The 18930-nt window shown below is 43.6% G+C and overlaps 1 protein-coding gene across 7 annotated transcripts in view; it reads right to left on the reverse strand.

Moving 5' to 3' along the window:
• The window catches only part of hipk2 (homeodomain interacting protein kinase 2), a 259940-nt gene that overhangs the window by 174383 nt on the left and 66627 nt on the right, over nucleotides 1-18930 (reverse strand). For all 7 annotated transcript variants that reach the window (XM_072268021.1, XM_072268017.1, XM_072268020.1 and 4 more), the window contains one exon: nucleotides 4122-5208. In XM_072268021.1, the coding sequence (XP_072124122.1) occupies nucleotides 4122-5208 (1087 nt within the window). The remainder of the gene's footprint in view (nucleotides 1-4121; nucleotides 5209-18930) is intronic.

The raw sequence follows: 18930 nt of genomic DNA on the forward strand, positions 1-18930 counted from the left end.
GGACTGGCTCATGGATCTCCCTTTTCCGCCTCTGATGTCAATAATCAGCTCTTTGGTCTTGCTGACATCGAATGAGATGTTGTTGCTATGGCACCAGTCAGCAAGATTTTCAATCTCCTCCCCTATATGCTGATTAGTGACCATCTTTGATTTGCCTACAACTATGGTGTCATCAACAAACTTAAATATGGCATTGGCGCTGTGCTTAGCCTCACAGTCATAAGCGTAAAGTGAGTAGGACGGGGGCTAAGGACACAGCCTTGTGGTACACCTGTGCTGATTGAGATTGCGGAGGAGATCTCAACTTTCCAAACTGACTGGTGTCTTTAAGTGAGGAAATTCAGGATCCAGTTGTACAAGGAGGTATTGAGGCCTAGGACTTGAAGCTTATTGTTTAGCTTTGAGGGAATGATGGTGTAGTATGCTGAGCTGTAGTCATTGAGGAGCATGCTGATGTATTCACTGTCCAGATGTTCCAGGGTCGAGTGAAGAGCCAATGAAATGGCATCTGCTGTTGACTTGTTGTGATGGTAGGCAACTCATTCAGAGTCCTAATCCATCATCATCAGCAAATTCTGGGTCAATACCAAGGATCAAAGCCCGATCAATCAGAAGTCGAGGCCCAATGGGTCTGCAGGTCCTCTGGGGAAGTCAAAGGCACGAAGTGTGCTGGTACATGTTGGCTGGAAGACTGAAGATAGGCCACTCTGGGGTTAGAAGATTGTCTGTGCAAGTGTGTGGATGGCTGCAGAGAGGGAGGTAAAGGCCTTCTTTTGTTTTGTTGTTCTGTTGCTGTGTTCCATTGCTGCTTGTGCATTCTGCGAATATGGTGAGTGTGTTTGGTTGGCGCTGGAATGTGTGGTGACATCCTTAGAATGTGTCGGTTGTCAAAACAAATGACTCCTTTTACCGGATGCTTCATTGTGCATGTGATAAAGAAATCAATCTGAATCTGAGTGGAGGGGAGTGGTGGTGGTGCCATAGGGATGTACAAACTAGCCACATACTACAGCTCCTCTCCTGACTTTCAATAGCCCATTAACATCTCTCAGGCCCACGTGAAGCTGAATGAAGCTTGCTGGAATGAACACAGAGTCCGCAGTGCTCACCATCCACAATTTGCACTGCACTCACTCAATCTGACAACTCCAACGGCACCTTTTGAACTTTCAATCACCACCATCAAGGAGACAGTCCTAGTGACCACCACCACATACAAATCCAAGCTCCTCACCACTTTGAAGCAAAAAAATACTGGAGGAACTCAGCCAGTCAGGCAGCATTGGTAGAAGGAAATAGACTGATCCGCCAGCCAGTCCTTTTTTGTTCCATATACCATCATCTGCACTCCCATGCATCTCTGCGCACCATTAGGATTTGCAAATGCATTGCTGGGTCCAAGTAAGACCATAAGACGTAAGAATAGAATCAGGCCATTATTGCACTTTGGCTGATTCATTATCCCTCTCAACCCCATTGTTCTGCCTTCTCCTCGTTATATTTGACATCCCAACAAATCAAGAACCTCTCAACCTCCACTTTAAATGTCTCAAAAGACTTGGCCTCCACAGGCATCTGTGGCAATTAATTCCACAGATTCACCACCCTCTGGCTAATGAAATTCCTCATCTCTGTTCTATTCTAAGGCTGTGTCCTCTGGTCTTAAGACTTTCCCACTAAAGGAAACATCCTCTCCATATCATCCCAACAACCCCATGGAATCAGGTTTACCAGAAGAACTGCAGTGGTTTGAGTGGGTGGCTCACCACAGACAATTAGGAATGAATTGGCATTGATTTATTATTGTCAAAAAAAATACTGTGATATAGTGAAGAGCTTGCTTTGCATGCTGTCCACAGACATCAGATCATTAGGCAGTGCCATAGACTCTGGCCTTCTAAAGTTCAAAGTACTGTACATTTATTATCAAAGTAGGTGTACATTATACAACCTTGAGATTCACCTCCTTACAGGCAGCCACAGAACCAGAAATCCAAAAGGACCCATGAAAAATAAACCTGGCAAAACCCAATGTGCAGAGAGGGGGGAATAAACAAATCATGCAAACAATAAAAGTAAGCAAAGAGGAATTAGAATAAAGTGAGTCCTCAGACATGTAGCCAGAAGCAGGCCCACAGCCTCGGTGCAGTGAAGCGCAGAGCCAACGTCATGGAGCAGTCAGCAGAACCAGCCCTTTGGTCCTGACACATTGCCTTTTCAATCCATCTGGCCCAGCATTTAAATCATCCAAACATCAGGTCATTTGCCACCCTTAGACATGGGCCCCACTGCACCGATACGCTCCGGGCTTGGAGCCTGCTGCCATATTCTGACCCATAACCCGACCTTTCCAAATTGACCCAGTGCTTGGATCAACCTAACGTCGCACATGGTTCAAGTGGATGGGCTCCAAATTATACCTCTCCTCCTTTTCCCCACTCCACCTCGAACGTGCCTCGACCTCTCCCCGACTTGCACCTGCATGCTTCGACCCTCAACTCAGCCTCGCCTTTGCTTGCCTCTTCATTGTTCACGGTGATCGTTGGCCATTAATTTTTTTCTCTCAGTGAAGATAACCTCCCTAAACTGAATAAATTATACATCCCTCACCAAAGATGGACAAGGGTGCAAAGAGAATTCAAGAGATGAAGGGGAAAGGAGAGGGTGGGGAGGAGGGGTGGGAGCGAATTAAGGAGGACAGGAGGAAGAAGAGAATGTGAGTAAAGGGGGAGATAAAAAGGGTAAACAAAGCCATGAACACGGCAGGATTTTATAAAATACTAACAATTTATAAATAAATCTTGGTTTCACGATAAGAAATGGGGGAGAATACATAACATCAGATCCTGTGTGCTCTTCCTTCTGCCGCAGACTGCCAGGCAGCATAACCCACTTGATCACTGCCTTAGTTTCCCTGGTCTTTCCTAGTCGCCCACCGGCAGCTTCTTCTCAATGTCCCCAACCTATTTATCTTGGATGACCCCAAATCCATGCACTGATGCTCCACCTCACGCGCTCCCCACAAATTATTCCAAAAGAATGTGTTACGTAGTTCTCTACTCCACCACGCCCAGAGCATTTAATACTCTGTTCCTTCATATAAAATTTCCCCTTAAGTACACCTTTCAAGGCTCCAAAATATCCAAATACTTCCACTACACAAGGGGCTTCCTCCCCGGGGTGCATGGACCCCTCAGTTAATGGTAAGGGTCCACTGCCTGAAAAGATTATGAACCCCTGCTCTAGATACACCATCACTTGCTCCACGTGTCTGATCTCTTGATGCTTAGAATTGCCTTTCCACTCTTAACCTCTTGACACACATGAAGGAAAGCTCAATAAACACACAGCACTGCCAAGGTTATGCAGAGTATGGCAGCTCTCTGGATTACAGAATGACCTGATTTTTCAAATCCAACTTTATGCCAATTGGCCCAGACATTTTTAAAGCATTTTTCAAGCCAGTAAAAATAATAAAAATTTTCATGGCATTCATTAGTGTGTGATACAGTACGTATCCCATTAGTTTAATTATGGGCAGTTAGAGTGATCATTCAATAAAATTAAAGAATTATAGCAAGTGTACAAGGAGCAGAGCAATATGGGTGACTGTAGAAAATGAAGATTTGCATTTGTGATTTATGAGAAAATCGACTTGCGGGCTGTTTTCAGGACTCCATGCACCCTGTGAACAGCCTCTACAGTGACATAAGAAACTCAGACACAGGTACTGACCAGCTGGATAGTGAAAACAAGGGGGTCAGAGCCTCCTGCTCCTTGCGCCTTCTGATCTCTCCCTCATTCCTTGCAGAAATCCCAGAACCTTTCTGATTGTGCCAGGGTCACTCAGGGAGGGAGTAGGAGCAGAAGATGGAGGCAAAATATAATCAGTTGTAGACTTTCACTTGGCAGTGACTTTGCGAATGACCCCAGGGGTAGGTTATGAGGACTGTTGGGCTTTCACAGCCAAAGAAAGAAGCTATTAAATTATTCCAAACTAAATAACAGCAGGGTAGTTTTTCAGTAACTAGAGCCAGGCACAGTTAGCCTTGAATTCAGCATATACACCTTGACACAAAACAAGAGGAAGGGACAGAAGAGAGAGAGAGAGCTGAACTTACCTGTAATACCTGGACTGCAGGTAAGTGGAGCAGACGGCCTTCGACACGTGGCTGGCTGAACCAAAGTCTATCACTTTGACTCGGTAGGGCTGCCGGACCGGATCCACCAGCATGATGTTCTCTGGCTTGAGATCGGCGTGAATCAGGCCCAGACTCTTGAGCTTCATCAGGGCCGTGGCCACCTGCTGCAGGATGGGCCGAATGTACTTGAGGGGCAGTGGGCTGAACTTGTTCTGCTTCAGGAAGTCGTACAAGTTCTGCTCCAGCATCTCGAAGACCAGGCAAGTGTGGTTCTTGTGCTGGAAACACTCGTAGGCCCGGACGAAGTTGTAATCGTCCGCACTCTCCGTGCTCAGCCGGGCCAGGATGCTCACCTCAATCTGGCCCTGCCGCGCGTACGAAGGGTGGTTCTTCAGAATCTTGATGGCCACGATCTCATTGGTCCCCCTCTTCCAGCACTTGACCACTTGGCCAAAAGTCCCGCGGCCCAGGAACTCCAACACCTCGTACGTGTTGGTCATGGAGCACAGCACCTCGTGCTGCAGGAGCTGGTAGTCACCCTCGCTGTTGGAGCCGCTGTTCTTGGACGTGGCAGTGGAGGTGGTCGCCGTGGCAACAGTGGCTCCGCTGGTGGCGTTCTGAAGCATTGGCGGGTGCTCCTCAATGATCTGCACGCTGCTGGCGTCCTCGAGCTCCTCACTCTTCCGCTTCAGGCTGCATCGCTGGTAGGTGTCGAGGAGACTCACCGTGCTGCGGCGCGTCAGGTTCTGAGGGGCTCCCAGTGCCTGAGCGGAGACGGCCACTAACCCTGACGTGCTGTTGGCAGTCGTAAAGACAATGTGGCCAGCGCTGGCTGGGAATATCACCGCCTGCTCGTAGGAGAGGGTGGGGTTGGTAGCTTGGATAGAGGTGCTGACTGTCGGCTGTGCGATGGTCGAACTCTTACTCTGGGTGTAGACCTTGCTGTGAGAACCATACCCGGTCATATCCCAGTTAGAGCCCGGCTCCACTTTCAGCTTCTTCACGCTGCAGAAGGCACTTGACTGAATTGTGTGAGGGGAGAAGACTTCCACTTGCGAGCCCATACCTGCACAGACAAAACATAGTGGGAGCATAAGAAGCTGCAGACAGTAGTGAACTTAGCCCAATATACCACGGGCACATACCTCTCCCATCATCAGCAGTGTTGATAGGAGGCACTGCCTCGAGAAGGCAACATCTGCCTTCAAAGGTCACCACCATCTGGCCATACCATAGACTCACAGCTACCATCAGGCATGAAGTACAGAATTCTGAAGTCAAACACCACCAAGTTCAAGAACAGCTGTTTCCCTTCAACCATTAAATTTCCGAACCAACCAGTCAAGCCCTGATTACTGTCTTGGTATAGGTACACTATGATCACTTTGCACTGCAATGAACTTCGGACATTCTTTGGTTCTAATTGTGTTTTATTTTGTAGAAGTTGCGTATAATTTATGTTTTACTTGTTGTTACTGCTTATATGATGCTATGTGCCCGTGATGCCGCAGCAAGAAAGGTTTTCGTTGCACCTATGTATAAGGCAATGAACTCAACTATACCTCAAAGGCCACTGAACCATAACCAGCCAGGCAGCATTCATAGAGCATCACTGGCAATGACAGAGAAAAAAATGCAGATAAATAATAATAAAAAATGCTAGAAACACTCAGCAGGTCAGGCAGCATCTGTGGAGAGAGAATCAGAGTTAAAATCTCAATTTGAGGACACTCTGCCCGCCAATGATGTTCAGCCAAGAAATGAAGAAGCATTCTAAAGGGGAGCTGAGGCAACTGTGGCTGACAAGGGGAGACAAAGACGGTATAAAAGCAAAAGAGGCCATATAAAATAGCAAAAATTAGTGGGAAGGTAGAGGACAGGGAAGCTTTTAAAAACCAACAGAAAGCAACTAAAAATGCCATAGAGAGAAAAGATGAAATATGAAGATAAGGGAGAATACAAAAAGATTTTTCAGATATATATAAGGAATAAAAGAGACAAGAGTGGATATCAGGTCACTGGAAAGTGCCGTTGGACAGGAAGTGATGGGGGACAAAAAAATGGCAGGGGATCTTAAGTACTTTGTGTCAGTCTTCACTGTGGAAGACAAGAGCAGAATGCCAGAAATGCAAGTGTCAAATGGCAGAAGCGTTGTTGCTATTACTAAGAAAAAGGTGTTTGGGAAGCTGACAAGTCTTAAAAGTAGGTAGGTCACCTGGACCAGATTGACTGGTAGGTCACCTCCCAGTGTTGTGAAAGAGGTAGCTGGAAAGATTGTGGAGGCATCAGTAATGATCTTTTAAGAATCACTAGATTCTGGAATGGGTCCTGAAGACTGAAAAACTGTAAATGTCACTCCACTCCTTGAGAAGGGAGGGAGGCAGAAGAAAGAAAATTATAGGCCAGTTAGCCAGATTTCAGCAGTTGGAGATACTGGGAGTCTTTCACGAAGGAGGAGGTTTCAGAGGCACTTGGAGGCATGTGACAAAATAGGCTGAAGTCAGCATGGATTTCTAAAGAGGAAATCTTGCCTGACAAATTGCTGGAATTCTTTGAGGAAATAACAGGCAGGATACCCAAAAGAGAGTTGGTAGATGTTGTTTATTTGGATTGTCAGAAAGCCTTAGACATATGATGCTGCTTAACAAAATAAGAGCCAGTGGAATTAGGGGAAAGGTACTAGAATGGATAAATGATTAGCTGACTGGCAGCAGACATTGGTTGACTGTTGGTGAATAGTGGTGTCCTGTAGGGGTGAGTGTTGGGACCACTTCTTTTCATGTTGTCAATTATTTGGATGAATGAATTGATGGCTTTGTGGGCAGGTTTGTGGACAATACATAGATAGGTGGCAGGGCAAGTAATTCAAAGGAAGCAGGGTGTCTGCAGGGAGATTAGATAGATTGGGAGAATGAGCAAAGAATTGGCACATGGAATATAATGTTGGGAAGTACATGCTCATCCATTTTGACAGAAGGAATAAAGGCATGGACTATTTTGTAAATGGGGATAAAATACAAAAATCTGATGAGCAAAGGAACTTGGGAGTCCTTGTGCAGGATTCCCTAAATGTTAACTTGGAGGTTGAGTTGGTTGTGAGGATGCCAAATGCAATGTCAGCATTCATTTCAAGAATAGAAGGGCAGGGTGTAATTGGGAGGCTTTAGAAGGCACTGGTGAGGGATCACTTGGAGTGTTAACAGCAGTTTTGTGCCCCTTATCTAAGAAAGGATGTGCAGGCATTAGGGGGGGTTCAGAGATGGTTCGCAACCTCTATTAACATCAATGGATCCGGGGTTGAGAGGGTAAACAGCTTTAAGTTCCTCAACATCCACATCACCGAGGACCTCACGTGGTCTGTATACACCAGCTGTGTGGTGAAAAAGGCACAACAGCGCCTCTTTCACCTCAGGCAGTCAAGGAAATTTGGTGTGGGCCCCCAAATCCTAAGAACTTCCTACAGGGGCACAATTGAGAGCATCCTGACTGGCTGCATCACTGCCTGGTATGGGAACCGTACTTCCCTCAATCGCAGGACTCTGCAGAGAGTGGTGCAGACAGCCCAGCACATCTGTAGATGTGAACCTCCCATAATTCAGGACATTTACAAGAACAGGTGTGTAAAAAGGGCCTGTAGGATCATTGGGGACCTGAGTCACCCCAACCGCAATCTATTCCAGCTGCTACCATCTGGGAAACGGTACCGCAGCATAAAAGCCAGGACCAACAGGCTCCGGGACAGCTTCTTCCACCAGGCCATCAAACTGATTAACTCATGCTGATCTGAGTGTACTCTATATTACATTGACTGTTCTATTTATTATAAATAACTATGATTGCACTTTCCACATTTCGACAGAGACGTAGTGTAAAGATTTTTACTCCTCATGTATATGAAGGATGTAAGAAATAAAGTTAATTCAATTCAATACAAGAATGATTCCAAGAATGAAAAGGTTAACCTATGAGGAGTGTTTGATAGTTTTGAGCTAATGCTTGCTGGAGTTTAGAAGAATGAGGCCATAAGATACGTAGGAGTTGAATTGGGCTATTTGGCTCATTGCGTCTGCTCTACCATTTCATCATGGCTCATCCACTTTTCCTCTCAGTCCCAATCTCCTGCCTTCTCCCCGTGTCCCTTCACGTCCTGACCAAACAAGAATCTATCAACTTTTGCCTTAAATATACAGTACGCAAAGAATTCCAGATTCACCACTCTCTGGCTAAAGATATTCCTTCTCATCGCCATTCTAAAAGGATACTCCTCTATTCTGAGGCTGTGTCCTCTGATCTTAGACTCTCCCACCATAGGAAACATCCTTACCACATCTACTCTATCAAGACCTTTCACCATTCAATAGGTTTCAATGAGATCACCCTCATTCTGAATTCTAGTGAATGCAGGCCCGGAGCCATCAAACGCTCTTCATAAGACAAGTAATCCAATCCTGGAATCATTTTCATGAACCTCCTTTGAACCCTCTCCTGTTTCAGCATATACCTTCTAAGATAAGAGGCTCAAACCCACTCACACTACTCCAAGTGAAGCCTCACCAATGCTTTATAAAGTCTCAACATTACATCATTGCTTTTAGATTCTAGTTGTTTTGAAATCAATGCTAACATTGCATTTGCCTATCTCACCACAGGCTCAACCTGCAAGTTAATGTTTAGGGAATCCTGCACAAGGACTCCCAAAAGTCTTTGCACCTCAGATTTTTGTATTTTCTCTCCACTTAGAAAATAGTCAATCCTTTAACTTCTTCTACCCAAATGCCAACACCATATTCCATCTGCCATTTCTTTGCCCATTCTCCTAATCTGTGTAAGTTCTTCTGTAGCATCTCGACTTCCTCAAAACTACCTGCCCCTCCACCTATCTTCATATCGTCTGCAAGTTTGCAACAAAGCCATCAATTCCATCATCCAAATCATTGGCATACAACACAAAAATAATCTGACCCAACACAGACCCCTGTGGAACACCACTAGTCACCAGCAGCCAACCAGAAAAGGCTCATTTTATTCTCACTCTTTTCCTCCTGCGATCAGCCACTGCTTTATCCATGCTAGAATTTTTCCTGTAATACCATGGGCTCATAGCTCGTTAAGTAGCTTCATGTGTGGCATCTTGTCAAAGGCCTTCTGAAAATCCAAGTACACATCAACCAATTCTCCTTTGTTTATCCTGCTTGATATTTCTTCAAAGAATTCTAACAGATTTGTCAGGCAAGCTTTTCCCTTGAGGAAACTATGTTGACTACAGCCTATTTTATCATGTGCCTCAAAGTACCGAGACCTCATCCTTAATAATCAATTCCAACAACTTCCCAACCACTGATGTCAGACTTTCTTCTGCTTCTCTCCCTTCTTGAAGAGTTGAGTGACATTTGCAATTTTCCAGCCTTCTGGAAGCATTTCAGAATCTAGTGATTCTTGAAAGATCATTAACTAATGCCTCCACAATCTCTTCAGCCTCCTCTTTCAGAACTCAGGTGTACACCATCTGGCCCAGGTGACTTGTCTACCTTCAGACCTTTCAGATTCCCCACTGAAGACTGATGCAAAATACTTATTCAGTTTGTCTGCCATTTCTTTGTCCCATTACTACCTTTCCAGCATCGTTTTCCAGCGGTCCGATATCCACTCTCACCTCTCTTTTACACTTTATGTATCTGAAGAAACTTTTGGTATCCCCTTTAATATTATTGGCTAGCTTACTTTCATATTCCATCTTCACCTCCTTAATGACTTTTTTTTTTAAAACCACACCTGGCAGGGCATTTCACACACCCACCACACTGTGCATTAAAAAAAAACTCAACTCTGACATCCCTCATACTTTCCTCCAATCACCTTAAAATCATGCCCCCACGTATCAGTCATTTCTACCCTGAGAAAAAGTCTATAGCTATCCACTTGATTGATATCTCTTATCATCTTGTACACCAGGTATTATTCCTCGAGGTCACACACCATCTTAACCCAGACATTTCAACTTCCATTTTCATTGTCAATGAATTAAAGAGGGAGTGCACTGAAGATATTTCACACTGACTCTTCACAACATATCCTATTTCTGAGCAGATGGGACCACCAAAGAATAAAGGGTGACCTCTTTGGAACACTCAAACTTAGAGGGTTCAGCTCAGCTGCAGATAAGCTTTTTGTTTGGGTGGAGAAACTGGAACCAGAGGTCAGACCTCCGGATAAGGGACCAGATGAAGTGCAGTCTCTTCACAACGGATATTAGGAATACGTGGAATTCTCTGCTGTGGAAGCTAATGAAGGCTCAATCATATTGAAAAGAGAGAATAATAGATTTTAATCCTGGGATACAGCGAGAAGGTACAGTCGACACCTTCACTTCACATCATTTTAAAAATTACTTGCCCCTGGCAATTAGTCTGAACAACTATTCTAGTCAGCCCCCCACTGTTAACTTATTACCTCAGTCATTGCACAGTAGACATCTTAAACCACTTTTTAATAATGTTATTTATATTGTAAATACATGCTGGTATTTATGTATTTATGCACATTTTATTCTAAATCCATATTTCTAACATTATTTTTATAAAACTCTTTACAATTGTTGAATGTTGTTTTTGTTGATATGTGTTGCACCAACAAACCAGAGAAAACCATAAGACAAAGGAGAAGTCAGCCATTCGGCCCATCGAGTCTGCTCCGCCATTTTATCATGAGCTGATCCATTCTCCCATTTAGTCCCTCTCCCCCGCCTTCTCACCATAAACTTTCATGCCCTGGCTACTCAGATACCTATCAACCTCTGCCTTAAATACACCCAATGACTTGCCCTACACTGCCGCCCGTGGCAACAAATTCCATAGACTCACCATCCTCTGGCTAAAGAAGATTCCTAAGACATGCTAATTGATGTGGAGAATATTTCTGATCCTCTTCGCAAACGTTCAATGACACCCATTATGAATCACTGAGGAACAGCCCCTCTCGTGGCAAGATCTCCACCACCTTGCTGAGTTGCACTCATAACTACTGTGATGAAGTGCTTTGAGATGGTGGTGATGGCCAGAATCAACTTCTGCCTAAGCTCCTGGACCTACTGCAACTTACCTACTGCCACAATAGGTCCACTGCAGATGCAATCTCACTGGTTCTTCACTTGGCCTTGGACCACCTGGACAATAGTAATCCCTACACCAGGCTGCTGTTTGTTGATTACAGCTCCGCCTTCAGCAGCATCGTACCCTCAACCTCCAAACCTGGGCTTCTGTACCTCCCTCTGCAACTGGATCCTTGACTTCTTCACTGGGACACCACAGTCGGTGCAGATTGGAAATAACATTTCCTCCTCACTAACAATCAACACTGGAGGGTCCTCAGATGCGTGTATAACCCACTGGTCTACTCGCTCTACACCCATTACTGTGTGGCTAGGCACAACTCAAACACCATCCATTGTTATCGACACAACTATTATTGGCTGAATAATCAGATGGTGATGAGGAGGCATAAAGAAGTGAGAAAGATCAGCTGGGGCCGGCTGGTGGAGCAATGACATCAGCGCCGGACCGGGGAGCGGAGGTTCCCGGGTTCGAAACCAGTCGGGCACGCTCCCGAGTACGCATTCCATCCGTGCCGGGCTGAGTGTCAAGATCGCAACTCGACCTCGTAAAATAAAAGGGAAAAGTACTGCGAAAATGTCCGTGTGAGGAGTGGCGCGCCACACAATCTCTCTCTCTCTCGCTCTGCGCCTTGTAAAAAGCCATGAAAAAGACATCATCACGGATGCGTGCACGTGCACAGATGCACATGCACAAACTCGCACGCATGCACATGCAGACTCACACACGCAGGCACACACCAAAAAAAAAGAAAGAAAGATCAGCTGGTTGAGGGGTATCACAACAACAATCTTGCACTCAAGTGCCGGTAAGACTAAGGAAATGATTGTGGATTTCATGAAGGGGAAGTCATGGGTACACAAAGCAGACTCACTGAGAGATCAGCAGTGGAAAAGGGTGAGCAGGTTGAAGTTCCTGGGTGTCAACATAAGATCTATCCTGGGCCCCACATATTGATGCAACAACAAAGGCGGCATGACAATGGTTATATTTCATTAGGAGTTTGAGGAGATTTGGTATGTTACCAAAGACTTGATCAAATTTCTTCAGATGTATTATCAATAACATTCTAACTGGTTGCACCACTGTCTGGTATGGAGGGGTCACTGACCAGGATCAGATAAAGCTACAGAAAGTTGTAAGCTCAGCCAGCTCCATTATGGCCACTAGCCTCCCCAGCACTGAGGACATATTCAAAAAGGAAATTCCTCAAAAAGGCAGTATCCATCAGTAAAGAACCTCCATCACCCAGGACATGCCCTCTTCTCACTGCTACTAGCAAAAAGAAGATATAGTAGCCCCAAGGTACACTTAACTTTTTAGGAAGTTTCTTTCCGTCTGCCATCAGATTGTGACAGTGCCTAACTATTTTTTCTCTTTTTTCACTACTTATTTAATATGGGCAGATGGGCAGCTGAGATTAACAGTGACATCCAATGGCCAAGGCAGTGGTTCTGGGACACTTCGTGGAGAGCGAAGGGCATGATAAGGCACTGAAGTTACCATGGTTATCCACTGCAACCAAGGAAGACCCCAGTTTGTGACAACTGTTCATACTACTGGACTTCCAAGGTCGAAAGAGTGAAACTGTCGCAATCCGACAGCTTTTGCACTTTAAAAACTCTCCCACATAGGTTTCACTGTCATTGTCAGATACGATGGACAATACATTGTCTGTACTTTTAATTGACTGTAAATGAACAGAATTAGTGCAGGCACCTAATAGACTGCCTACATACAATGTTTTCAATGATCACACCCTTCAATTCTTTGTTTTCATTGTAATATTCAACGTGATTGCTGATACCTTCAAATTCTTCATAGTTCCTAACTTGCTGAAATCATTTCATTTTCACTCCATGCCATTTCTGGCATCTCCAAGCCTGAATGCTTGAAACTGCAGTGAATTTTAAATAGTCTTACTGCTTATTTCTCGCCAACTATCACTGACAAAAATCACTGGTTTTTAAACACAAACATATGCAACTGATACTACTTAAAAACTGCTCACTCTAAGTATGGTATAGTGTCTAACTGCCACATAAGTTCATACCACTGACACTCGTTAGATACTGTTTGGCAACAGTCACCTGCCCCAATTACACAGCATAGTTTCCCAAATAAACGAAGGAATTCCAGGCTTCTTTCTCAAATAGTTTTTGTTCTTTAAGAGTTGTTCTAAATAAGTGGCTGCGCCAATTAACTAAGGGACCAATTGACCAGAATGCTCTCATTCTCCCTCTCCCCCATTTCCATACATACATATTATATATATGTGTGTGTGTATATGTGTGTGTGTGTGTATATATATATATATATATATATATACATACACACACACATATTTTAACATAATTTATAGCTGCCAAACAGAAAATTTCATAACATATGCCAGTGATATTAAACGCGATTCTGGTTCTGAAGTGGAGTCACAGAGCTAAGTAGCAGGGGAAGCAGGCTTTTTGGCTCATCTTTTCTCTGCCAACCAAGCTGCTTACCAAGCTGGGCCCTGTGTTTGACCCACATCCCCCTAAACCTTTCCAATCGATGTACATATCAAAATGGCCTATAAATGTTGAAATTGACAACTTTCTTCAGCAGCTCATTCCAAATACACACCACCCCCAGGTGAAAATGTTGCTCCTTTAAATCTTTGCCTTTACTTTAAACCAGTTTTGGATTTCATCTAGCCCAACCAACATTTTACGCATCACAGTGTACTGTTTCAAAGTTCAAAGTAAATTTATTATCAAAATACTATATCATCATATAGTACCCCGAGATTCTTTTTCTTGCAGGCATTCACAGAACAAAGAAATACAATAGAATCTGTAAAAATCTACACCTAAAACGACCAACATGCAAAAGACATTCCGTACAAATATATAAAAAAAAAGTAAATAATACTGAGAACATGATTTGATCAGCCCCTGAAAGTGAATCCATCGTTTGGACCTGTTGTAACGGTGGGCAAATTGGAGTGGACGCAGGCAAGGACACAATGACAGCAAAACACATGCTCGTCTCAAATAACAAACTTATGAGTGACCAGCCCTGAACTCAGTCTGTTAAACAGATGCAGAAAGCGGTGCCCAAAAGCACATTTGGGTATGAACCAATTTCAACCACTGAAGGCTCCTGATTGGTGCAGAGTGTTCCTACGAGCCTGCTCAAGGTCTCTCTTCCCCTTTGAGTGACACAGGACAGAACAGTTCTGACCCTTCAGCCTACAATGTTGTGCTGACCTTTTAACCTACTCTAAGATCAATCTAGCCATTCCCACCTACACAGCACTCCATTTTTCTAATTATTTGGCTTATCCTGATTGAGAAGTTACAGAATCTGGGCCTCTATACTTCCCTCTGCAATTGGATCATCAACTTCCTAACCGAAAGATCACAATCTGTGCAGATTGGTGATAACATCTCTTCCTCGCTGATAATCAACACTAGTGCACCTAAAGTGTGTGCTCAGCCCACTGCTCTCTATACCCATGACTGCATGGCTAGCCATAGCTGAAATACCATCTATAAATTTGCTGATGATACAACCATTGTTGGTAGAATCTCAGATGGAGACAAGAAGGTGTACAGGAGCGAGATATGCGAGCTAGTGGAGCGGTATCACAGCAACAACATGACACTCAACATCAGTAAGACAAAAGAGCTGATTGTGTACTTTAGGAAAGGCAAGATGAAGGAACACATACCAATCTTCATAGAGGGATCAGAGTTAGAGAGAGTGAGCAGTTTCAAGTTCCTGTGTGTCAAGATCTCTGAGGACATAACCTGATCCCAACATATCGATGCAGTTATAAAGAAGACAAGACTGACTCTACTTCATTAGGAGTTTGAAGAGATTTGGTGTGTCAACAAAAACCACTGAAAAATTTCTATAGATGTACCGTGGAGAGCATTCTGACAGGCTGCATCACTGTCTGGTATGGGGGGAGGGGGGCAGGGAAGGGGGGCTACTGCGCAGGACTGAAAGAAACTGCAGATGGTTGTAAATTTAGTTGGCTGTGTCTTGGGTACTAGCCTACAAAATACCCAGGATGACTTCAAGGAGCGGTGTCTCGGAAAGGCAGCGTCCATTATTAAGAACCCCCAGCATCCAGGGCATGCCCTTTTCTCACTGTTACCATCAGGTAGGAGGTACAGAAGCCTGATGGCACACACTCAGCGATTCAGGAATATCTTATTCCCCTCTGCCATCTGATTCCTAAATGGACGTTGAAACCATGAACACTACCTCACTTCTTTTAAATATTCTTTTTAATCTATTCAATATACATATACCATTATTTATTTATTTATTTGTTTGTTTCCTTCTAGATTATGCACGCATGGAACTGCTGCTGCTGCTAAGTTAACAAATTTCACAACACCTACTGGTGATAATAAACTTGATTCTGATTCTTTTTAAGGGTTTCTTAAATGTCCCTAATGTATCTGCCTCTACCCACACACCCAGCACTCTGTAAAAACAAACTTACCACTGACATCATCCCAACTATCCTCCAGTCACCTTAACATTATACCCGCTCTTATTATGTCCCCACCTTGGGAAAATGTTGCTGGCTATCCACCCAACTTCTGCCTCTTATCATCTTCTACATCTCAAGTTACCTCTCATCCTCCTTTACTGCAAAGAGAGACACCCTAGCCTGCTCAACCTTTCCTTATAAACCATGCCCTCTAATCCAGGCATCATCCTGGTAAATCTCCTCTGCACCCTCTCTGAAGTTCCCGCATCCTTCTATAATGAGGTGACCAGAGTATTCCAAGTGTGGTCTAACTATTGTTTTACAGAACTGTAATATTACCTTGTGACTGTTGAACTCAGTCCCCTGACTAACGAAGGCCAACACACCATACGCCTTCTTTAACAACCTATCAACTTGTACGGCAGTATTGAGAGATGATGACCAACGAGGTTATAGGCAGTCTTCTTCCAGATCTGAGCCCAGAACTGGGGAGGATCCCAAGATCACCGCTGAGTGTGCTTAAACCTGCTCTGTGTAGATGAGCCTTCATTAAAATTGCAGAGAAATTATAGCACTGCTGTAATTTTCCATCCATTTGCATAGATTGTATTTCATAGCTCAATGGGTCACTGCCAGTATTTATACATAGCTCAGAACTCCTCCCAACCATCAACCTAATCTTTTGTCCTTCATATTTACTTTTGATTTTCAAGCAGACATAAAAAGATTACACGGTATTATTCTGGGTGGTTTCCCCTTTGTTTCAGCCAATAGCAGTCCCTTAATCAACACTTGAAACATTTATATATATGCTGTGTAAGAGATTCTGTGTGCATTGACACGATTCCACATCTCCCTATATTAAACCAGTGACTAATTTTCAAAAGTACTGCTTATGAAGGCCTTTCAGGAATCCAGGGGTCATACAAAGTTTACAAAGGGGGATTAAACTTGCTCTGTAGACACAACAGGGAAATAGGCTTTTCATTCCAAAATGTCCTACCAGCGTCTGTAATCTTTCACAAGATGTTGCTCACTTGGTTCATTTCCACCTGAAACATCGATGGGCCTCTTCCCGATACTTCCTGACCTGAGCACTTGTAAGTTCTGTTAGCATTGCAGACTGCTAGCATCTACAACATTGTGCTTTCTCACTATCATATTCCAAACTCTAAAGAGTTCTGCTGTTAGCAATTCCCCTCATTGGACAAACACCCACATCCAAAGATTCAATCCATCAGCCATCACTACGCTCATTCTAAACCACTGTTATCTTGTGGCTCAACATGGGAAAGGAGACTAGAAGTACAGGCAGTATCCTACGACTGGTCTCATTAAAACCCTAATTCCTGCAACACTCCCTTATTCCTCTACCCTAAGCACTTCACTAATGTGCCATTTGCTTTTCTGATTGCTTGCCGAAACAACACGTTAGCACTTTGGCAGATGATGCACACCAGAGAGCTAACAAGTTGTTTCAGCATGCAATCAAAATTTTTCAGCAACCCCCCTCAAAGTGCTAAAGTTCACTATCCTCACCCTTATAAAAATACATGACTTCCATTATTCTAACCTCTCATTAACCTTCCTGCCATCTTCTTGTCTAATCCTTAAACTTGTCAAAATCTTTTTCAAATTTCTTGGAACAGCTAACTTTCCCCGCCTTGTTTTTTTATTGCCAGCAGTTTGATTTTTTACACTTGATCTCCTTATCTAATTCACTAAAATAACTTACAAAAAACTGAATCCTAGTCACTGATCAACCTGCTATTCCAGATACCAGCCTCTCCTTTAATCAATGCTCTGTTAATATAGCACCTGAAATCCGATGAGCCATAATACTGTGCAGCACCTCTTGCGCAATAACTTATCAAATATATTCCAAGTTACAAATCTCCCTCTCTCAACTACTCAGTGACTACTTTATTAGGCACACCTGTTCATTAATACAAAGCCAATCATGTGGCAGCAACTCAATGCATAGAGCACGTAGTCATGGTCAAGAGGTTCAGCTGTTGTTCAGCCCAATCATCAGAATGGGGAAGAAATGTGATCTAAGTGACTTTGTCTGTAGAATGATCATTGGCGCCAGGCAGGGTGGTTTGAGTATCTCAGACACTGCTGATCTCCAGGGATTGATTATTTTATATATATATATATATACACACATACACACACACACACACACAACAGTTTCTGGACCAGGCACTCACAACCTGGGGTCTATGAACCCCTTGTTTATTGGTATTGCAACATGGTGTAAAAGGAATTTGGAAAGCCCTCGTCTAGAGTTTATAGAGAGTGGTGCAAAAAGCAACACCCAGTGGGCAGCAGTTCTGTGGTTGTAAATGCCTTGTTAATGAGAGCGGTCAGAGAAGAATGGCCAGGCCGGTTGAAGCTAACAGGAAGGTGACAGTAACTCAGGCCACCACGTTACAACAGTGGCTTGCAGTACAGCATCACTGAATGCACAACACATAAACCTAGAAGTGGATAAAGACCACATACACTGAGTGGTCACTTTAAGTACTCCTGTACCTAACAAAAAGGCCACTGAGTGTACCTCGCAAATGTTGCACCATAAAAATCTACAAGATTTATTAAGCATGATTTTCCTTTAATAGTATTAAATTTGACCATTCATTTTTTTTTTTAAAAACTGTGCTGTCACCACACCCTGAATAACAAATAGTGGCATTTCCACAATACTGACACTTACCTGACCAGTTTACAGTTCTAGTGATTTTTCTCTTTCCCCACCCCCTTTTCTTGGACACTTAGGGATACATTTTACAGCCCACAGGAACTGTTTTAGAACAGTGGAGCCACTGGAAGATTGACAACATCTGTTTTTCCCCCACCAGCAAGCCACCCACCTGCAAGGATGATTGTCACCAAAACAAAGTATTTTTGCAAGTTTTAACCCCAGTGATTGCTACACTACACTTCCTTTCAACTCCTTGATCACGATTGATCCTCAGTTCCCCATTATTTCCAATGGGCTGTTTCCCTATTACTATAAAATACAGCAAATATTTGATAAGTCATTTAATTACTTGCTTACTTTATTTTAATATGGAGAGATCTGGTGGCTGCATTCCTTTTGATATGCTTTTTTAATTTATCTAAGATTGCATCTGCTATTTCTCTCCAAACTCTTGATTTATCTTAATGTAGTATATCTAGACCATAT

This window comes from Mobula birostris, chromosome 9 (genome assembly GCF_030028105.1).
Source record: "Mobula birostris isolate sMobBir1 chromosome 9, sMobBir1.hap1, whole genome shotgun sequence".
Lineage (NCBI taxonomy): Eukaryota > Metazoa > Chordata > Chondrichthyes > Myliobatiformes > Myliobatidae > Mobula > Mobula birostris.